At 39.7% G+C, this 20875-nt stretch overlaps 1 protein-coding gene across 3 annotated transcripts in view; it reads left to right on the forward strand.

Moving 5' to 3' along the window:
* The window catches only part of PRKG1 (protein kinase cGMP-dependent 1), a 476628-nt gene that overhangs the window by 58800 nt on the left and 396953 nt on the right, over window positions 1-20875 (forward strand). For all 3 annotated transcript variants that reach the window (XM_057415674.1, XM_057415673.1, XM_057415675.1), the window contains exon 2: window positions 9763-9929. In XM_057415674.1, coding sequence (XP_057271657.1) covers window positions 9763-9929 — 167 coding nt within the window. The remainder of the gene's footprint in view (window positions 1-9762; window positions 9930-20875) is intronic.

Below are 20875 nucleotides of genomic sequence, written 5' to 3' on the forward strand. Positions count from 1 at the left end.
CTTGCCTCCTGTAGATTATTCTTTACTAGATAGCCTAAGAATTTTATGAAGTTTGCCCTGAGACTGCAGCTTTCCAAGCTTGGGGTCATATTGGCTTGTTTGTGAGAAGTCTGCTTCTCTGGAGGTGGTTACCTTGTGCTGCTCTCGTGCCTGCTTTTGAGCTGGGCATCCTTGCTGTGGCTGTTGGATTGCAGTCCCACTTGGAGTACCCCTCAGTGAGGACAGTGCCAAAGCGTGCATCTTCTGCTTCAGAGTGTCTGTATCTTTTTTTGGTTACAGCCAAGGGCAGCATCACAAGCCTAGGATTCTTAGTAGACTTCCTAAAACAAGATTAGCAAGAGCATTTCTGAACAAAAAAGCATCTTATATGAGGCAGTTGCTCTCAGGATATTCTTCAAAGCTCAGCAGGATGGTGACAGTCAATGCTCATGCAGTGCAAATAGGAATTGGAAGATAATTTGGATGTGATGATCTCTCCCCAGTCTGACTTTAAAGGGAGAGAAACTGCCAGTGGTACTGCCCTGCTACAAGCCCCAGCCTCCCCGCTTTTGCACAGACACCTTTATGAGCTTACTGCTCCATTTAAACATTATCAAGTTGTATGGTTGTTTAGAGTTCATATTGTCTGCCAAAAGGTGCTTGCCCGGCTGTAATCTGGTTTCTTAGCAGACTAGACAGAGCCTGCATGATGGTGCCCCCACAACTCCACTCAGGATTGCTGTATCCTGAAGTGACCAAGAATGCTGGTGGTGCCTGCCTTTAAATCCCTGCAGGCTGCTTCTTGACTCTTGGCAAGGGAGTATGTCTCAAAGCATGGCTACTAGTGCCAGTGCTTTTTTCCTGACTTGTAAAGCAGGAAGAAATATCTCTCCCTGAAATCCCTGCGAATATTTATTGAAAGACAGGCTCCAAGTTCTTGTCTGCATTCTGCTGTCATACACCCATGGCATTTAAGCCAGGGACTTCTCCAGGCAGCTAAAAAGCAAAAGAGCTGAAGCAACATTCCTAGTGACAATAACATCCATCAGAAGTGTTAGGTGAGTATCAGAGTAAATGACCTCAAATCTCTGTCACTCTTCCCCCCTCCCCCCATACCTGACATTTTCTGTGAAAACCAGTCCTATACTCCCACTGGAAGCAGCTATATATTTACGCTGTTGTGACAGTGTTCACTTTCGATGTTCTTATGCCAAAGAGGAACAAAGTGGTTTTGCAGAGCACGTTCACTTCTCCTGGACAACAGTGCATTTGGAAAAGCTTGTGACGTGTTAGTAGCCTCTAATCTAAGAGACGAGAATGAGCTGCCTCTGCTCAGAGGATCTCTAATTGGATTTCTGCATCTATTTAAATTAGGTTATCATCCACTTGGCAGATTTCCTGCTTATTCCACCAGGGTGAAGGCCATCTCCGTAGTGGCTATCAGTAACTTTCTTCTTCAGGGCATCTGAATGCAGTTCTCTCTCCACACGTTCATTTATCAATGTGAAGTCATGCAGACCTCAAAATATGCTAATAGACTTGGGGGAACTGTTTTAGTTGCTATTTAGCTAGACTCCTCATACTTGCCTCCAGTCCAAGTTCATTGCTTGGAGCTGCAAGGGTGGAGGTGTCCATAGATAACTGTAAAACATGGATAGCTGTTGCCTTTAAAGGTGACTGAATCTTGCTAACTGAACTCCTCCTGGAGGAGTCTGAATTGTTTCTGGATCCCTTGGTGTTGTGACATATGGGTACATATGTTTTCTCTGCTGTTTTTGTTTGTGCAAAAAGTCTCCAGCTCAGTCGCGCTGGATGTGAGCACCAAAACTGTGAGATGCACTGGGATAACAGCCCTCAAAAGATCTATTTTTTTGCGGGTAGGAGTCTCTGACAGACACCCCATTCTCCTTCACCATGACCTTGCTGCATGTTTTCACCTGTAATTAGCCGCTCAAAGGTCTGGTGTTTGCTTCAGGTAATCAAGTAGCTGCTTGATCTTGTTTGAAGGTATTGGTAGTGTTTTCTCAAAATGAACCTCATGTGGGAGTTCGTTGGAGGTGGTGGAAATTTCAGAAGTAGGCAAATTGTGTTAGCAAGAACTGACTTTTTTTTTAACTGAGCTTGCCAACGTTTTCAGTATCTAAACCTGGGTTTTTGTAGGATGCAAAATACTAGCCTAGAAAAGGGTGGTAAATTAAGTTCTGTGGGGTGAGACACATTAAAATGCAAGAATTAACCAACTCTTGCCTGTGGTATTTTTATACTAACAACAATTTTCAGCGTAGGTGAAAAGAGATCTTAAAATTATTTTTTCTGAAATTATTTTGCTTTTTTAAATGTTGAATGCCAAAATGTGATATAATGAACAGCAGTGTAAGTGAACTGCATGTTTTACCGATATATTTAGAAATCCTAAGTGAAGCTGTCAGATCAACACGTTCTCTGCAGAGCAACTTGTTTTTGCAACTCGAAGTTGTATTTAAGTACAAGAAAAACAAAAATGGGGGGTTGTGTGTTTTTCTTTTTTGCAGGTTTACATCAGGGCACAGTTACTTTCCCTGTTGCTTGTCACTGTAATCAAAATGTCAGTTCAAAAAAATGCTCTTCTGAAGAACATACTTTTCTATCCAACTATGCAATAACAGTCTCTTCTGCAGATGCTTAAGGTACTACTCAGAAATTTCCTCTTGCAGCTTGAAGATATGCTGTGGGTTGCATGTTGTGGGAAAGGCAAGCAATGTAAAGAAAATCCACAAGTATATTTAAGGGCCTTCATGTTACTTAGTCCAGGACTTCAGTCCTACTCTTATTCCCAGTTAATAAGACAAGAATAGCTCTCTGGAGTTATATTTAAGATTCCCATTTAAGAAACATTCAAAGCTTCTTTATCCATAGCCAAAACAAACAGCAAATATAAAGTTATTAACTATTAATGGCATTACAGTCCAAGCAAGACCAGAATTTTACCGAAAGATCTAGGCTTTTCTGTACTGTTTGGATCCTAGTAATGAGTTGCGAAAGAAAATTCGTTTACTTGCAGGCTTTAAAGACACTGTCCAGTATTACACACTCTAGAAAGAGACAGTTTCTATTGCATTGCAGTTGTGCTGTTGTGCAAAAAGTGCATACTTCCCTATGCAGCAGATATTTGTTATTGCCTTCAGCGCAAAGCTTCCTAGAGCATTTGGGGAGGACCCTCCAGCTTTCTGCGATTGACTTGGCGCAAAAAATTTTTCTAACAGTATAAACACTTTGTTTGCAAAGCCAGCTTGCCTGAGGGCTATGGACTTGGTGGTAGAGGGGTCAAATAATCATCTTGGAAAGTTCTACTCTGTGCCTCTATTTCTTATGTAGGAGCCTAAGAGATAACTGCAGTGTGTGACACAATCTATTGAGAAGGGATGAGTGCAAGGAAGAGATTTTGACTGCCGTCTCTTGCTGACAGTAATTTGATAATCACTTATGACTTTTCAGCTGTTATTTTTGAACCTCTGTATGCTTGGCCAGGCCACAGTATTCATAAAGAGATACAGGAATATAAAATATGTAGATAAAAACACGTAGGATCCATGGGCCACTTGGTGGATTGAATAATTTTATAGTAATCGATAACAATTTTTTAGTAAGGCTTCTATATTTACTGCTTTTTAAAAGGTGGGTCCTTTTCTGTATGGAAGGGAACATCTCTATAGAGAACTTTTAAATCACTATTCAGATTATTCAAATTGCCTGTTCTTGATGCTCCTGTCCTTAGTAATTAAGCATACATCCTTCTGTCAGATTTTTCTCTAGTTTTGTTGGTTAAAGAAACAGAGGGTCATAATTGGTAACCCTAGTGGTTTGGTATTAACTAGACTGGGAACTGAAATGCTGAGATCCTATTCAGGAACAGCGTGTGAGTATGTGTTCTAATCTTACATACTCTTTTAAGTACACAAGGGCTTAAAAAGATAGTTAAAAACTCTGTGAATGTGGGCTTTGTGCAAAGAGCTTCCCCAAACCTGGTAGGAACTTACAGCTTTTGCTTTTTATGTTGCTTGGAACGGGTACCCCATTATGATATGGAGGTACATCTAAAATACATATATTTAAAAAAAAAACCCAAAAAACTGTTTAACAAATTTTGCATTGTATTTGTATCCTGCTGAATGTATTTGTATCCTAGTTTCTGGAAATCTGGAGCAGGCACAATACTTGGCCATGTTTTCTCTTTTTAAAGAATTCCGCCCCCCTGCCCCATTTTGTAGAAGTAAACACTTTTAAACACTTCACAGTGTGTATTCTAAACACACTTTTGTTGTAGGGATTGTCTGGACTTTGATTTGCATGCCATATTCTGGGTCAGAGGCCACAGATTTTTTTTTTCCCAATGTTTCTTATCTACTGAAATGAGCTTTAATTCCTTGTGAAGGGATATGGATACTCCCCCAGAAAAGGAATGCTTGGATGTGAGTTTCCACAAATATGCTTGATACGTTGGTGGATAGATGTAAAGGATAGATGTAAATAGTGTATTTAACTTCTGTTTTTACAGCAATGAGGAAACAGCACAAAAAAGATGCCACTGGTTATGGTAGCTTTGAGTGAGGTTTATCATTGAGTAAATAAAGAGTTTGCACCTCCCAGGGAGCTGTACTTTTGCTGCTTTAAACTTCATCCCTGACAGTGAGCTCAGTCTCTCTGCTTAGTCAAATTCCTGTAGATGTTTCCTTCCTAAATACAGAGCTTTAGGTCACTGGTAGCAGTTGGCGAACTCTTGAAAGGGGAGGCTCTAGAAAAAATACTCCTTCCCCTGATTATTATTGGCATAAAAGCTCATATTGAAAAGTCTTATTTAAATTTTGGAGAGAAGAACAGGTAAAGAAAAGGTATTGTACTTTTCTTCTATTGACTATTAATACAAAATGTACTTTTTCTTTCCCTTTCTTGAGTTATCTTCCAGCCTGTTTGCATAGTACGTTACTTTTTTTTTTCTTTGCTGGTAGTTCAAAATGGTTTTGGTACATAGCTGTGGTGGTATACTTGTGAACGCTGTAAAATTCAGATCTGCTTCCAGCTGCTATCGGTGTTGTCTAAATTGACCTCTTAATTTCTTCTATTCCACTGGATCCACCTATGTTTTATTAACTTGTGCCAGCAGTAGATTACCTGGAGCAGAATACCTGCTGCTCCATTTGAACCTCAGATTCCTGCAAACTCCACTGCAAACTGATGCTATACCAGCACAGTATGTATCAAGAGGGCTTTGCATTTCTTTAAGTGTCCCTGGGCGTGTACAGCTGTAGTCTTTCCATCTGCACATAAATTCTTCCCTTCCTTAAACTCGGCAAGCATCATTACTGATGCTGAAATAAGACTTTCTGCGATGAAGATTAACTTTTTGTTCTAATATGTATTGTATGTGCTGGAACGTACAAATCTAGCATAGAGAATGTGTTTTGTTTTTATCCGTGGGTGAAGAGCCTAAGATGACTGTTCGTTCTGCTCTTTGTAAAATGTTAATTACTGTCAGGATAACAACAGGCTATAATACAGGGTTTGGTATTTTACTATGTACATTGCATACTACTGTAACATTAACTTAGCTTCTTATCTAGGGCTGCGTAACATCTCAGGTTGGTTTTTTGCATCTGCTGCAAGCCATAATTTTTATCTTCTGATGTCATGTTTGATGAGTAGCCAGCAGATGTTAGCAGCAGGTTTTGAAATTCTGCGTTTTCTGGCCACTGAAGTAAAGCAAACCTTTAATACAAGCCTTTTCCAGCATAGCTGAAACAGCTTCTGTGCACAGCCCCTGACTGCTGAGACAGAAAATGTGGCCAAATTTTTTTCCAGGCGTTTTTATGCTCCCAAGCTGTCATGCTGGCTTCTTGTGGGGGGGTGGGGTGGGGGTGAGGGCTGGCTCTGATCTGGCTGGAGGACCGCAGTGACTCCCATTGCAGGCTTAGGAGGTGTGTGAATTAATGCATGTTTATAGGCTTTTCTTTTGAGAGGCATTTGCAACCCAGACATACAGTTTTTTTACTTCAATATATTTTTATAAAACTTATTAAGTTGCTTTTTACATGACCTCTGCAAATTAGAATGCAATTGGCTTTTTCCTACTGTTGCCTTATTAATTACTATGAAGGACCTAAACTGATTTGGGATAGGATGTATTGCAGAGGATTGTGCCCTTCATGATTTCTTCTGTTTTTTCCTTCTTTTTCTCAAACTCTTCATCCAGTCTCCATCACATTTGGTCATTAATCTTTCAGAAAAATAGTGATGGCTTAGTGCCAAGTTCCCACCTGTGGAGAGTAAAGATAACTACTGCTTTCTACTCTGAATGACTGCCTGCATTAGGAGCCGTTCAACTCAGCCGTTAGTAAATATTCATGAAAATGCCTCCTTCTTAAAATGGGGTCATTTGGAAATAGTCATGTTCCTTTACAAATATTGTAGCTGATTTTCTTTGAAGATTGTTTCTATTAGAAACTTCAGAAAATAAAGAACAAATACTATTTGAAAATAAGAGGTAATGAAACAGCTGTATCTTGTTTAAGCCACTTACTTGCAATGATAGGAGTTTGGTTTTGACCATTTGAAATACCTGTTTTAATATTATGAGAGAGATTTGTGTGTTCACATACCTGGGATATACATATTGTTTTAAAATACTGATGATGATGATTAAGGAATGCTATGGTTTAGAAAAGCATTTGTTATGGAATAAATAGGAACTATGAGTTATTTTTTTTTATGCTTTGAGTTTCATTTCCTATAAAAATAAATATAAAAGAAAAAATATATTTACCTAGAGTTGACCTGTGAATTCTGTTGAAAGAAAATTGCCTAATAAAATAACATAGAAGTTGCTGAAGGCCTGGCATGTGCAAGTGTGCAGAAATGGTAATCTACATTACATGAGTAATTTTTTTTGAATTATTAGAGTGGCGAATATTCTTTTGCAGGGACCAATAGGGTAACTCTTACTGTAGCTATGACAATGTATTTTTAGTATCATCTAATTTTCAAATGTGCCAGACAAGCGTTTTAATTTTTTTTTAAAGATGGATGAAATATTTCATGATGAAAATGTTCATTGCTTACAAACTATAAAGTGTGTTTTAGTCTGATGCAAATTAAATCATACACAGTTGGGTTGCAGGGTGTCTGCTCCGACAGCTAGCACTGTTTATAGGCAGCTGGAGGTGCTTTTTTTCTCATGCTATGCTCTTTGTATTTGAAGTCTCATTTGAACTAATTATCTTTAACTAATATCTATTTTGGCTACATTCAGGTGTGACTGAGTTATTATCCAGACTGTTCTATGGAGATCTTTAATTTTAAGGTGCTTAGATGTGGCAGAGATTAAACTGTTATTGATATCCCAGCCAGTGTGTTTTTCTTCTTAAGAGGTGTATCTTGTATTGACGGTAAGGGGTTTGAATGACATGGTGGGCCTCTGAGCCTTAATTTCTCTGATATTTCCATGTTGAAGGGGAGAGGCTGTGATTCAGTTGGTTCAGTTGGCTCTTACACTGTAATATTAAGCTCATAAACTCCCAAAGGTTGTTCATGTTGTGTATGTTTTGCTGTTTTTCCCCAAAATAGACTTTTAGTGGATTTTCCTAGCCCCTGTGCTGCTCCTTCTCTGTTATTTAGACCATGTTTCTGTGGTTCTTTTCAAATCCTTTGCTGTACTTGATTCTGACAAGAGCAGCATTGTCTTTTGCTGAGGGCCTCTAAATTAACAGGGGTGGTCTCATTTGAGCATGTCTGAATTCCCTGCAGTCTCCTGTGGGTATTTTTACAAATGCTCCATTTGAAAGGCTGACTTTATCAAGGAGAAAGCCTCATTTTGAGCCTTGGAATGAAATAAATGGCTGAAATTGTAATGCTAGTTGATATGACTAATGCAAAAGCTTTTATTATGCTTTCTTCTTGAGCAGACAGTTTGAGTAATTCTTATAATTAGTGCCTTTTTTATGAGGATTTTTGGGACCTGTGAGGATGGCTAAGACCAAAGGAGCAGCACTGAGTTAAGGTATAGCTTAGAAAGTGTAGTCCTGCTCTAGCGCAGGAGGACGGAATAAGGAAATAGGGTTATTGGTCATCTGGTGAACCTTACAATTTACTAGGTTCTTGCATTACTGAAAGCAAGAAGTAACACAGATGCAGTTTTTTCCGGTGGTTTTTATTTGCGTGCACAAGGAATTGGAGTGACAGTATATGAAGTCAAATTAAATTTCTCAAGAGCAAAATGCTTTTGTAGCAAGCCAAGTTCCGTGTCCGTGTCGTGCAGACAGTACTTGAAAAGTCTGGTCTGCTTCCCATCTTGTGCTTCAGCTGGGTCAGTAGTGATGGAGGCTGTAAAGTAACATGTTTTGTTGAAAAAACTTCAAAACTATCAAAAGCGTAAAAAGTATCTTAAATAGTAACGATTTGAATCTGTGCTGTATTTAACCCTGATGTGTACTTTGAAAGGACTGTAGGGAAGACATAATATTTGCAAGGCTGTCTGACTGGTTTTGGACTTCTAAAGTCCCAATTTGGTTCTTTTTCAAGAAGACATGATGCATTAATATATTTATCTTTGAAAACCTTGTTTCATATTAATATTTGAAAAAGAGAAAATTCTTGAATGCAAAAGCTCTGCAGGTAGCTGTGTCTGTTCACATTAGCAAATAGAAAATAAAAATTAGCCCATAGAAAAGGAGCTGCACAGTGAGAAATGAAGGACCTAGCACCTGGTGTCCAGCCTGTAGGTGTTTTAGAAGCTTTAGTTTTGGTCTAGATCTAGATTTAACCTCTCAGTTGTTCATTTGCACAAATTGCTTTAGGAGGTTTTTGAAAATGTCATAACATGCTGGTTATGCTGCATTAGCACCTGAGTGTGACTCACTGTGTAGTGAGCACTTTAGCTGTAGAAGTTGAAAGAATCTCAGGAAAATTGGCAAAACTACATGTGGTTTTGTTGCACATCTTCTGTTATGGCACCGGCAGAACACTTCTAGTGAGAGAGCAGGTTATATTGCATACCCATTTGGGTCATCTCTCAGAGAATTTGTGAACTTGAGTTCTGAATATCTTCAGAAACAACTCATTCCTTCTTCAGCTTTGCAAAGTGATTACTTAAGAACTTCAGGCTTCCAACTTAATTGCATGCCAACCCAAAACTGCACATATAATTCTCTGTACTCTAATGTAACTTTGCAATTTTCTATTTAGTCATCAAAGAAATCAGTTAATAGTGGTATCATTCCTGTAACAGTGGTACCTGCTCTAGTGAATCTAATGACATTTGGTATTTGATTCATACCTGAAGAATCAGTGCAGTATTGTGCTTTTGTGTGCTACAGTTTGTATAATTTAATAGAAAAATATGATACACTAAGTCACAAATCCATTAACTTCTTGTTTGTGTTTATTTCCTTTCAGTTTTGTATATGGAAGATACTTCCACTAGTTATGGTAGTCTTTGATGGTGTTACAGATGTGAAACCTATAGCTAAAAGAGGATCTTGCATTCCCATAAAATTTTATTTCAATACTTGATGTATCTAAAACTTACTTGCAAAAATAATTACAAGTGAAAATTTCTGTATTTTATTTTTTTTTTCTTTCTCTGCAGATGGACTTTATGAGAATTTTATATGAAATACTGATTTCCCTCCCCCCCCCCCCGAAATACTTATTTGGGGCACCATGCAATTGTACTAAAGTTCACCTGCTAATAATGAGCTTGGCTGATGGGTACAGGGATAAATCTTGTCCTTTTTTTTTTTTTGTTATCCACAGGTCCAAGGAGCTAATAAAGGAAGCAATCCTTGACAATGACTTCATGAAGAATCTGGAACTGTCTCAGATCCAGGAGATTGTGGATTGTATGTATCCTGTGGAGTATGGCAAAGACAGCTGCATCATCAAGGAGGGAGATGTGGGTTCCCTGGTGTATGTCATGGAAGGTATGGTTTAAAAAGCTGATATTTATTTCATTTTTTTCAACACAGAGATAAAAACTGTATTTCATGGGAAAAATAGTTTTAAAGCAAGAGGCTAAAGATATTGTCTAAACATGGTTGTTGAAAATTGTGTGGCGTCTTGTGTGAAAAATTTCTGACTAGATTTGTGTGCCTCCCTATATAAAGAAAGGATGAAAGCTGTTAACCTTGCCTTGAGATCATTGGAATAAACATCTGCTTATTTGATACATCTAATGACAGCGTACTGTTACTTCCTTGAATCTACCAGATATTTTTAATTGTTAGTCCAAACTCTATCCCTGAATTCTTGATTCTTGTCTTCTAAAGCAAATATGTGTCAAAGGCAACTCTTGTGTCTTTTGAGTGCTTTGGCTTATCCTTGGTCTTCTGGAAGCCCTCTATGTACGCATGACTTGGCTCTCCCCCAGTCTTTCTTTTGTCTCGTAACTTTATATAAGCTCCATAAATACGCATAATGCTTTTCAAACAAAATTATGAAGAGTTTGTAGTCTTATGTTCAGACATAATGCAATGAGTGATGATGAAGTAATGGAAATGGAAGAAGACGTTATCAAATGGGTTGGATTATGGTTATGAAAACAGACTCGCTAGCTCATTTTGGCTTATCATTCTGTGTCCTCTCAGTTGCTAACACCCTTCACCACCTCTCAGCTATAAGTTTTATTCTTTACGAAACTCTACTGGAGAAATCCATCTTTGAGTGTTACTAAGAGGTATTTTCTTTTCTCAAAAGTCAAATAAATGCTGGAAGTGTTTCTTCCATTAATTCCGCTTCCTTTCCTTTCCTTGCTTGGACTTACAGCTCTTATTTGTATGAATGAAAATTACTTACGTAGAGCATTTGATCACCAATACTCTTATAATTCCTTTAATTTATGATTTAGCATTTGGATAAAGCCTCTTACCAGAAGTCTGAGTTATATATTGGTGACATTTCTTTAGACCAATTTGGAATAACAATTTGAGTAAGATGGATTTAAAAACATCCATCATTTTCGCTGTTACTCTCTGCATTCTTGTTTATCATGATGATGCAATAGTAGATTGCCCTATAGACACAAGGCTGTACCAGTCCTGGTGAGACCTTTATAACTATGGTTCTTGAATATTTGGTTTCTTTACCATGGATGTTAAAATTCATATGTATGTGACATTTGCTGAGCTTCCTGGGTTTATATGGTTTTTTTTTTATTTGTGTACTTGCCCAACCCTACTTACACTAGTAGGCTTGACACTTTCCTTTCCAGTCTTGTGCTCCCATGCATGTGAAGACTAAAACATTTGTATTCTTTGTCATATTATTCTGTGTCTTACATCAGACTTTCTGCCCCTCCTCTCCTTCCCCCACACCTTTTTTTCTTATCAGGAATGAGAGCAGCAGTGGTACGAACAGGTTGGGCTCAAGAGACGAAAAGTTTAATACAGTGAAGCTTGAGAAAACACTGAGGTTATTGAAAATGCAAGAAGAAAATCTTTCATACATTCTATTATTCAGCCTATTATGTGTCAATCTGCAAAGCTGGGCAAGGAGAAGTGAAACAGTACAGGAAAAGAGGAGGATACTGTAAATTGTGATTTAGACGGGTAGAGGACAAAGCCGAGGAAAACGTTTTTGGAGTAGAAATGGTAAGGTGCTTTCAGAGGGAAATCAGAATGAGGAAGATGTTCTCTCTGTATCCAGCACCCAGGATAGAAGCCAGTGTTGAGTTTGAGAAGTAAAAGTGTGTCTCTGTTATGTGCCATACTTCAGCTGGATTGGATTTTGTTCGTCAGTCTCAACAGGAGGGAAATACCCCTCAGATTTAGGAGCTCTCAATCTAAACACCCTCTGGCCTGAAATTTTACTGATTTGGGAGGTCACTTTTAATGCTGTTTGCATAGCATCACCCTTAAATTATGCAAAGCTAAGGGAGATGTGTGGTTAGTCTCATCCTCTAAATCCAGTTAACTGCTGATATGCTCAGTTGCATCTGAAAGAAGAGGCTGCTCCAGTCCTGGTAGGATTCCCTCCTGAGTGAGCATCTGGACTTCTTACTTTTTGATTGGCGCTGCATTTCCTGAATCTGAGAAGTTTTATGCAAAGAGGGTATTTTTGTTGTTGTTTGGTTTGTTGTTTTTGTGCTGTTTTTACCAGGAAGTACTGGTTTCGGCTAAACCTGGGCTCTTGTTCCTATTTGGGTAGGTAGTGAGAAAACAAAGCCCTAAGTCAGGAGCTGAAACTGAAATTTCACAACAAGCAGAATCCCAAAGGTAGGACTGTGTTGTTCTTAGTAACTTTATTTTTTGTTCTGGCCTAACTCTAGCCATAGTCTGTGTCTTGCTTGCCAGATTTCCACCTCTAGGAAGATAATGGCTCCCAGTTCACCTGCTCTGGACTTTCAGGGCTACTGCTGAATCCCCCATATACCAGTCTTTAAAACACCTTTTCTGTAGCTTCATTCTTTTTCTACCGTTACTTAGTTTAGTCCTCTAGGGTAGCTGGGTCTGATGGGCTGTGGCTGTCCCTTCCCTGGCAGTGTTCGAGGCCAGGTTGGACAGGGCCTTGGGCAGCATGGTCTAGTGTGAGGCATCCCTGCCCATGGCAGGGGATTAGAACTAGATGATCTTAAGGTCCTTTCCAATCTTAAACATTCCATGATATGATCTGTGCACAGATAACCTTAAAAAATGCCTTATTTGTTAAATGCCGATAACCAAGGTTACATTTGTTTACTTACCAAAATTAAGTAGGTTGCTGCCAATGTATTTCTTCCAGGAGAAGGGGAACCTTAATTGGAGGCACCCACGGTGAGACACAACATCCTGAAGGGCTCCATAAAAGGCACTATTAGATAGATGCCAGGGTGTGAGGGAAGGTGGCATCTCAACTGGAATTTAATGAAGAGAGATCTTACGGCTTCCTATCGTACCTAACCTCAGATGGGTTTTTTACAGACTGTTCTTTGCATTTTAAGTAATTGTCTGTTCTTAGCAGCAGTGCTGTTATCAGGTATCTGTGTGATCATTAAATAGTAACACAAACTAGGTCCTTTGCCTGTGAAAGACTTCTCAGGACAGAGACCTTGATCAGGATGCGGAGGAGCCATTGGATTTGGGTGGACATAGCAAACTGTTTCTTGAGTATCGTTTTATACAAGTTTCTTCCTTCCAAAGTTTTCCCTTAAGCCCTACAGGAAAGAAAGTGGTTATGATGGACTCTTGAGGCAAATGATATGTGTCCATTTGTCTTAGGTAGCTCTCATGATTTATGGAAGAAGGATTTATATGAAGTAGCAAGTTAGGATCTGGTATTTCAGCAGGCTCTGAAATAGGGGCAGAGAACACCCCTTAATTTCCCCATAGAATAGTTAGGGTTGGAAAGGACCTTAAGATATCTAGTTCTAATGTTCATTAAGTAGTGAGGAAACCCAACAACTTTTGCACATTAACTAAATTTGGTAAAGAGATGCCCTTAATCTCTAGCATCAGAAAATTTCCCCTATAGCTGAGCTGTGCTTTGAAGGTTGAAATTAACTTATTTGTGATGTAAACAAGTATTCATTAGGGGCTGAAATTGCTGGAAGCATTAAACATACATGCTCTGACCATCTACAGCAACAGTATTCCTCCCGACTGATGAGACTAGTAGTGAAAAGGGGGGGATGAGAGATGCAGTGGCTTATACATCTGAACTAGTCTATACTGGCACTCTTCTCTCTGCAGTAAAGCAATTTTGGGAATAAAATAAACTTATCAAAAATATTCCCTTTCTTGCATGAAAAGTGTATTACTCTGAGTATTTCCACAGATTGTTTGTCTTAAAATTGAAGTTTCTTTTAGAGCCAGAAAGGGTTCTTGCTGGTTAATTATACTCTGCCTCTAAAATTAGCCCACCACCTCCAGTTTTCTTTAAAGAAAAAAACCTAAACATTTCCAAAGTTCTAGTTTTGGAGGTTAGCATTTATTGACTTCTTTGTTGTTATTCCTTCTTTGGGCATAATATTACTTAAATTTTCTGAAAGCACTCAAAAATGTGAAAACCTGGAAAGGTCTCTTTTATAGAGGTACATCAATATCTGTACGGTGTTGGCAGGTTTGAGTTATGTGTGGGTGTTACCTCACATTAATGAGGATAAATGTGATACCCCACATTTGAAACCAAATGTTTCCTCTTGTGCTCCCTCTCTGTCTGAACCTGTCAACTGCAGTATGTCAAATTTGATGGCTGAATTATGAAAGAAAAATATATCAGCAGAACTGTAGATACATAGGTGACAAGGTACAAGTTTCAGGCACTCATGTGAATAACAGTCATGCTGTTATAAATGGATGTTTTTTGTTTTTTTTTAAGCTATATTAATAGGTGTGAAGAGTCCTCCTTTTATTCTGTTGCTGTTCCCATAAAATATGGAAGAAATAATACAATAAGCCTGGGTGAAAACATAGGTTAAAATACTTGGTTTGTGGCTCATGATTTTTGGCAGTGGGTGCTGTAACATCTTCCCTGTCTGTCCTTCTGCAAATTAATATTGAGGCTGCACCTCTGCTCTATAGCTTGAGTACCCAAGTAAAGAAAAATAGCTCTACCAGTACCCCATGGGCTCATATTTCTGTTGACATGAAAAGCAGCTTTTTAAGAACCCATGTTGAGAAACTGCTTATATTTCCTCACCCCTTGTTTTAGTAGCTTTCCTCTCTTCTTAAATTTTTTACTGTGTTCAGTCATGGAGATTTGCATTTTATTTTAAAAGGAGACTTTGTTTCTTGCTTCATTCTTTGTAGCGTCTTCAAAGCAATGAGGCATGACTTTTCATGGGAATGTGTTGGTTTGGTTTTGTTTTGTTTTTTGTGTGTGTATGTGTGTCAGAGATGTCTTGGGAAGGAATGTATTCCTAGAAACTGCAGGATTTGCCAGGACATCAAGCTTGGTTTGATAAGGGAAGACAAACAAAGTCTCTGTAGCTGTTTGAACTACAGATTGAAATGCAAGAGGCTGTAGAAGACCTCCTCTCAGAGGCAGCAGAGCTGTCTGGTCTCAGATGGGTGAAATAGTCATAGCAACTTCTCAGTCTCTGGGGATTTTTGCTGTTGAATCAAAACCAAAACAAGCATAGAGATACTGCCTCTATATTGCTGCCTCCTGTGCATTATCACAGCCTTGCCCAAGTTTTGTTATGCTCTGAAATTTTTATCATCAATCTGCTGGCCAAAACACATTTGTTCTCACTTCTGAAGGTGTGTTGGAGTGCATCACCCTTTCTTTCCTATTTGATTTTTCCTGACTTTGCAGTTACATGTTTCTCCCCAACTGGACAACAACCACTGCATACTCTTTGAAGCTATGTGCAGTCATCCACAAATGCTGCGTTCAGTCTGTCTTTGTGTCACTCTCCCTCTGACCCCTCTTTTGTCTCTCTTCATGGACTACTCTCATAAAGGTCTGATTTAATAGGATGTAATTGCTCTTCTAGCCTTAGGGTCTTTTGAGTCAGTTTCCTGTCTTGTCAGAGAATGGATTTGGTAGGACTGATTCTTGTAAACGAAAGAGAGATGGAGAACAGACCCACTTTGGATTTAAGCAGGCTAAATGACTTTGTTCCCAAGCGCAAGTCCAGAATAGCAAAATGGGGGCAGTAGTACTGCCACCTCAGTGGATACAATGTATCATGTCTCTTGACCTGCACCGCGTTTGTTTTTATGTTGCCGTAGGCTGTACTTACAAGAGGTCCCTTACTTTATTACAGCCTGCTACTATTGTCATTGCAAAGTCCAAACGCTGAGCTTCTCCCTGTTGGTATTCACCAGCACTAATGGTGGTTATCATTCACCTCAAAGAAAACCACATTGAGGGGGTTGTTGTTTGTTAATTTGTTTTTCCCCAGCTTTGGTGAAAGGATGCTTGCTGGAATAAACTTTATAAACTCTTTAAATTGTTTTTATTTGTTTAGTCTCTGGGGCTAAGAGTGAATTTGCATTTTCTGGTTCAGTCAAATGCAGAGATGTTGGCTGAACTCCACACCTTCCAGGGTGATTTGGGTCAGTCTCATGCTCTACGATTATAGTTGGAGCAATGGGGATGAGCCTTTGCAGGTAGGGATTTGCTTGGCCGCATATGCGTTTGTCATGTGTGACCAAATAGTATCAGTGCTAGACTTTCTGCAGCTTGTCGGTTCTTCAGACAACTGTGAAGTTCCTAATTTCTTGGTGTAAAACCAGACAGCTTTGAGTACTCTTTCCAATATAGCCTCGATAATGTAGCTAGGGCCTGATATATGCTCCCACCTTCCCTGCATCTCCCAGAGACACTTGGGAAGGTAAATGAGAACTGTATCCATTGCAGTCAGGGCTTTTCTAACACACCTGGGGCAGTTCTGCTTCTAAGACGTATTCTGCCTTTCAATATGAGTGTTTTGGGCTTTACCTGAGTCTCCAAACCTCTTCTTGAGGGGGTTGGATCTGCCTTGCCAAGCAAACATTAAAAATACCATCTAATTGCAGAGGCATTAGATGGCTCTTGAGATTGGAGAGCATTTACTCAGTGTTCATAAGGAGCACTGTGTAGGAAGGCATCAATTAGGCATTTATGGCAAAGTGGGATTTTCTGCACAGCATGCCAACAAATCACTAGCCTCTGAAGAATCTGCCTTTTACAGGACTTTCCATTACTTTTGTGAAAACTTGTTTTGTACTGTGGCAGCAGTTTCTTCTCTGCACTCCTCTGTTTAATATTTTCAGCTGTCTTTTTGGTTTGTTTTTGCTTCATCCTGCTCATTTAGAGTTGGGCAGGAATGCTGTAGTTTAACCCCAGCCAGCAACTAAGCCCCATACAGCTGCTCAGTCACTCCCCCTGTGTTGGCATGGGGGAAAGAATTGGAAAAGTGAAAATAAGAACCTATGGCTTGATATTAAGACAGTTTAATAGGGAAAGCAAGAGCTGTGCACAACAAGCAAAGCAAAACAAGAATTCATGCGCTCTTTCCCATGGGCAGGCAGGTGTTCAGCCATCTCCAGGACAGCAGGGCTCCATCCTGTGTAACTGTTACTTGGGAAGACAACCGCCATCGCTCCAAATGTCCTTCCCTTCTTTTTTTCTCCCCCAGCTTTATATGCTGAGCGTGATGCCATATGGTATGGAATATCCCTTTGGTCAGTTGGGGTCACCTGTCCTGGCTGTTTCCCCTCCCATCTACTTGACGATAGGGTGCGGTGAGAAGCAGAAAAGGCCTTGACTCTGTGTACGCTCTGCTCAGCAACAAGGAAGACATCATCTCTGTATTATCAACACTGTTTTCAGCACAAACCCAAAACATAGTCCCAGCCAGCAAAAGAAAATTAACCTAGTCAAAACCAGCACAAGGAGTTGGATCAGGGTTTTTCCTGTGGTCAGAGATACTGCTTCTCACTGGAATCCTGCAGCCTTTATGGGTTTCCCATTTGAATCTTTGTTTTCCCATAGAGATAAGTGGTTTAGTAGTCATTGTTCCTCTGGGAAATTTTTTAATCACTCATCAATAATCCTTTTCCACATCTCCCATGTCCAGTGCTGAGACCTTTACATAACAGGGCAGGAACATTTTGTAATGGAAAAAGACAATGGAATACATATGTTTATATTGGCTTGTCTTGATCTACTTGGAAATACTCAGAACCTCTTGCTGTAGTTTAAGTGGAATTAACACCCTGTGAGTGTACCTAGGAACTGGCAGCATGAGAACAGTAAAAAGACTTCTGTGACTTGGTGGTCACATGCTTTTTATGGTGCAGCTTGAAAACTTGGTGCTCTCAAAAAGTTGCCAGAAAGTTATGCACTGGATCAGAGAAGCAGCTGTACGTTTGCTGCAGCAGTCTGTGCCTTCATCTGAATCTACTTAAGCTTTTAACTGAATGTTTCCATGCATCTTCATAGGATTTTGTGAAGTGTAAAAGTGTAAAATCTGTCAGTACAAAGCTGGAGCAGAAAACTTTTTGTTAATCTTTTGTGAGTTTCTTACCTACTGCTTACAGAACTTGAGCACAATTCCAACTACTTCCTTTGAGTTATATAATTCATACTAAAATTTGATTTTTCTACCTCCCCTCCCCTCCCCCCTTTTTTTTTTCTTTCTTCTTAAAGTCAAAACTGGCTTTAAAAATCCACAAGTATTTCTTGCCAACTATTTTTACATAAATAGGCAAAGTGTGGACTTCTTTGTGAGGCTGCAGTTTTGAGAAGGCTTGGGTTTGCAATATTGAGAGCATGAAATATTGAGGCCCAGCCTGTTTAAGTACTGTTACAGGTATTTGTTTCTATATCTTTCCAAGTTTTTATCAACTTAAAACCTGTTTATAGCAGTCTTCAAGTATGTGATAAATTGCATGTTCAGATGTTGTGTTCATTTAACTGTGTTGGTGTTATGAGAGCCTTGTGTATGGCCTGACTCTTAGAGAAATTGAGTTGCATATGGTTGTTTTCATATGCAGGACAACTGAATCCACATCCTCCACTGCTATCATCTAGTTATATTAATTTTAGTTTCTTAGTAATTAACTCTTCTAAGAGTAGTTATTTACTCATACTAGTGATGTAGAAGTAAATATTTCTTGTACTTTCAAAAAATGTTCACGAGATGGATATGAAATCACACATGATGATCATAGCAGCAGTATTTTATAGGTAGTGACAGTGACTGCTCATGGTATAGTTTGTCATTTGTTCTATATAATATCTTTTTAAAGATGTAGAACTAAATCTTAGCACTTTAAATGGAATAAGAGCACTAGAGGTATATCACCATAGTACAGTAATACTGTTGCAACATATTATGGGAGATATTCTTACCCTTTCTCCTAAAAATAACACAAACTAAACTGCAAGTTGGTATATATTTTTGTAATAACTCATATGAATGTAACAGATTTTATTAGCAAGTTTGCTGAATCGAAGCAAAACAGAAAGGGAAGATAATAGTGTTTTATATTGGCAGTGGGAACAATCATTGTCACCTAAGCTGGGATTTGGGAAAGAAAGCCTGTATAAATCTTACAGGTATTAAGATATGAGCTTGTGAAGCATAAATTCAGTCAAGGGGTGTTTAGAGAGGAGTAATGCAGTGCTGTCTGTGACCACTGTCCTGTGACCTGCCCCTCTGTTTGGCTGAGATGCTGTGTGGGGTGAGCAAATAAACCTTAGTTCACCTGTGCTGGCCTTATATACTGACCTTTTCTTAAGAAAAAATTAATAAACAAAGCCCTGAATCCTTTATAATTTACATTAAAGAATGGCAAGAGGATGTGTGTATATTCTAAGGATATGATTAAATGGGTTTTCAGTACTGAAAAAATTAATTAACCTCTGGTTAGTCTAAGCAAATATTTGGGGGGGGGGGGGTGAAGAAGAAAATGCAATCAAAGCTGGGAGCTGATGACTTAAGACCTATCAAGTATACTTCCTTGTAGCTATCTAAATTATCATCAACCAACTTCACGTTTCTCAAGATATTGCTGAACTGATGAATGGAGAGGTGGGACTGTACAGTGTATAATGCCTTTATATGAAAGCTGCCAAGCACCTGAGTAGCTGAGTCTCATATCTCTGTACTCATTCAAGTCCAGAGGCCTGGCAGGTTCTTAAGGAATACTGCAAAAGTTTTAGTGGCAAGATGACTGCAAAAAATTTTCTTTTCCAAAATCAATGTCCAGCTTGCTTTGGGTTTTGCTCATACTCACAGTGATTTACTACTCTTGCCGTTTTGTTCATTATCTTAGCTTCTCTGAATCTAAAGTTCCCAGTCACAGAATCATAGAATCATAGAATCGCTAGGGTTGGAAAGGACCTTAAGATCATCTAGTTCCACCCCCCTTGCCGTGGGCAGGGACACCTTATGCTAAACCATATCACCCAAGGCCTCGTCCAACCTGGCCTTGAACACTGCCAGGGATGGAGCATTCACAACCTCCCTGGGCAACCCATTCCAGTCCCTCACCACCCTAACAGGAAAGAATTTCCTTCTTATATCCAATCTAAACTTCCCCTGTTTAAGTTTTAACCCATTACCCCTTGTCCTGTCACTACAGTCTCTAATGAAGAGTCCCTCTCCAGCATCCCTGTAGGCCCCCTTCAGATACTAGAAGGCTGCTATGAGGTCTCCATGCAGCCTTCTCTTCTCCAGGCTGAACAGCTCCAACTTCCTCAGCCTGTCTTCATACGGGAGGTGCTCCAGTCCCCTGATCATCCTCATGGCCCTCCCCTGGACTTGTTCCAACAGTTCCATGTCCTTTTTATGTTGAGGACACCAGAACTGCACACAATACTCCAGGTGAGGTCTCACAAGAGCAGAGTTGGTCACGCTCCTTTTGATGCAGCCCAGGATACAGTTGGCTTTCTGGGCTGCAAGCGCACACTGAAGCCGGCTCATGTTCATTTTCTCATCGACCAACACCCCCAAGTCCTTCTCTGCAGGGCTGCTCTGAATCTCTTCCCTGCCCAACCTGTTGCTGTGCCTGGGATTGCTCTGACCCAGGTGTAGGACCTTGCACTTGGCATGGTCAAACTTCATAAGGTTGGCATCAGCCCACCTCACAAGCGTGTCAAGGTCCCTCTGGATGGCATTCCTTCCCTCCAGGATAACAACCAAACCACACAGCTTGGTGTCATCGGCAAACTTGCTGAGGGCGCACTCAATCCCACTGTCCATGTCACCAACAAAGATGTTGAACAAGATCGGTCCCAACACCGATCCCTGAGGGACACCACTCGTTACTGGTCTCCAGCCGGACATTGAGACATTGACCACAACTCTTTGCGTGCTGCCATCCAGCCAGTTCTTTATCCACCGAGTCGTCCATCCATCAAATTGATGTCGCTCCAATTTAGAGACAAGGATGTCCACTTATTATAAGCCTCTTTTTTCAACTGAATTTTCCTCAGGAGCTCCTTATCCATCCAAGGA

The sequence above is a fragment of the Pezoporus wallicus genome, unplaced genomic scaffold (genome assembly GCF_028554395.1).
Source record: "Pezoporus wallicus isolate ANWC-B61680 ecotype Strahan unplaced genomic scaffold, APGP_CSIRO_Pwel_v1 contig_736, whole genome shotgun sequence".
Taxonomy (NCBI): Eukaryota; Metazoa; Chordata; class Aves; order Psittaciformes; family Psittacidae; genus Pezoporus; species Pezoporus wallicus.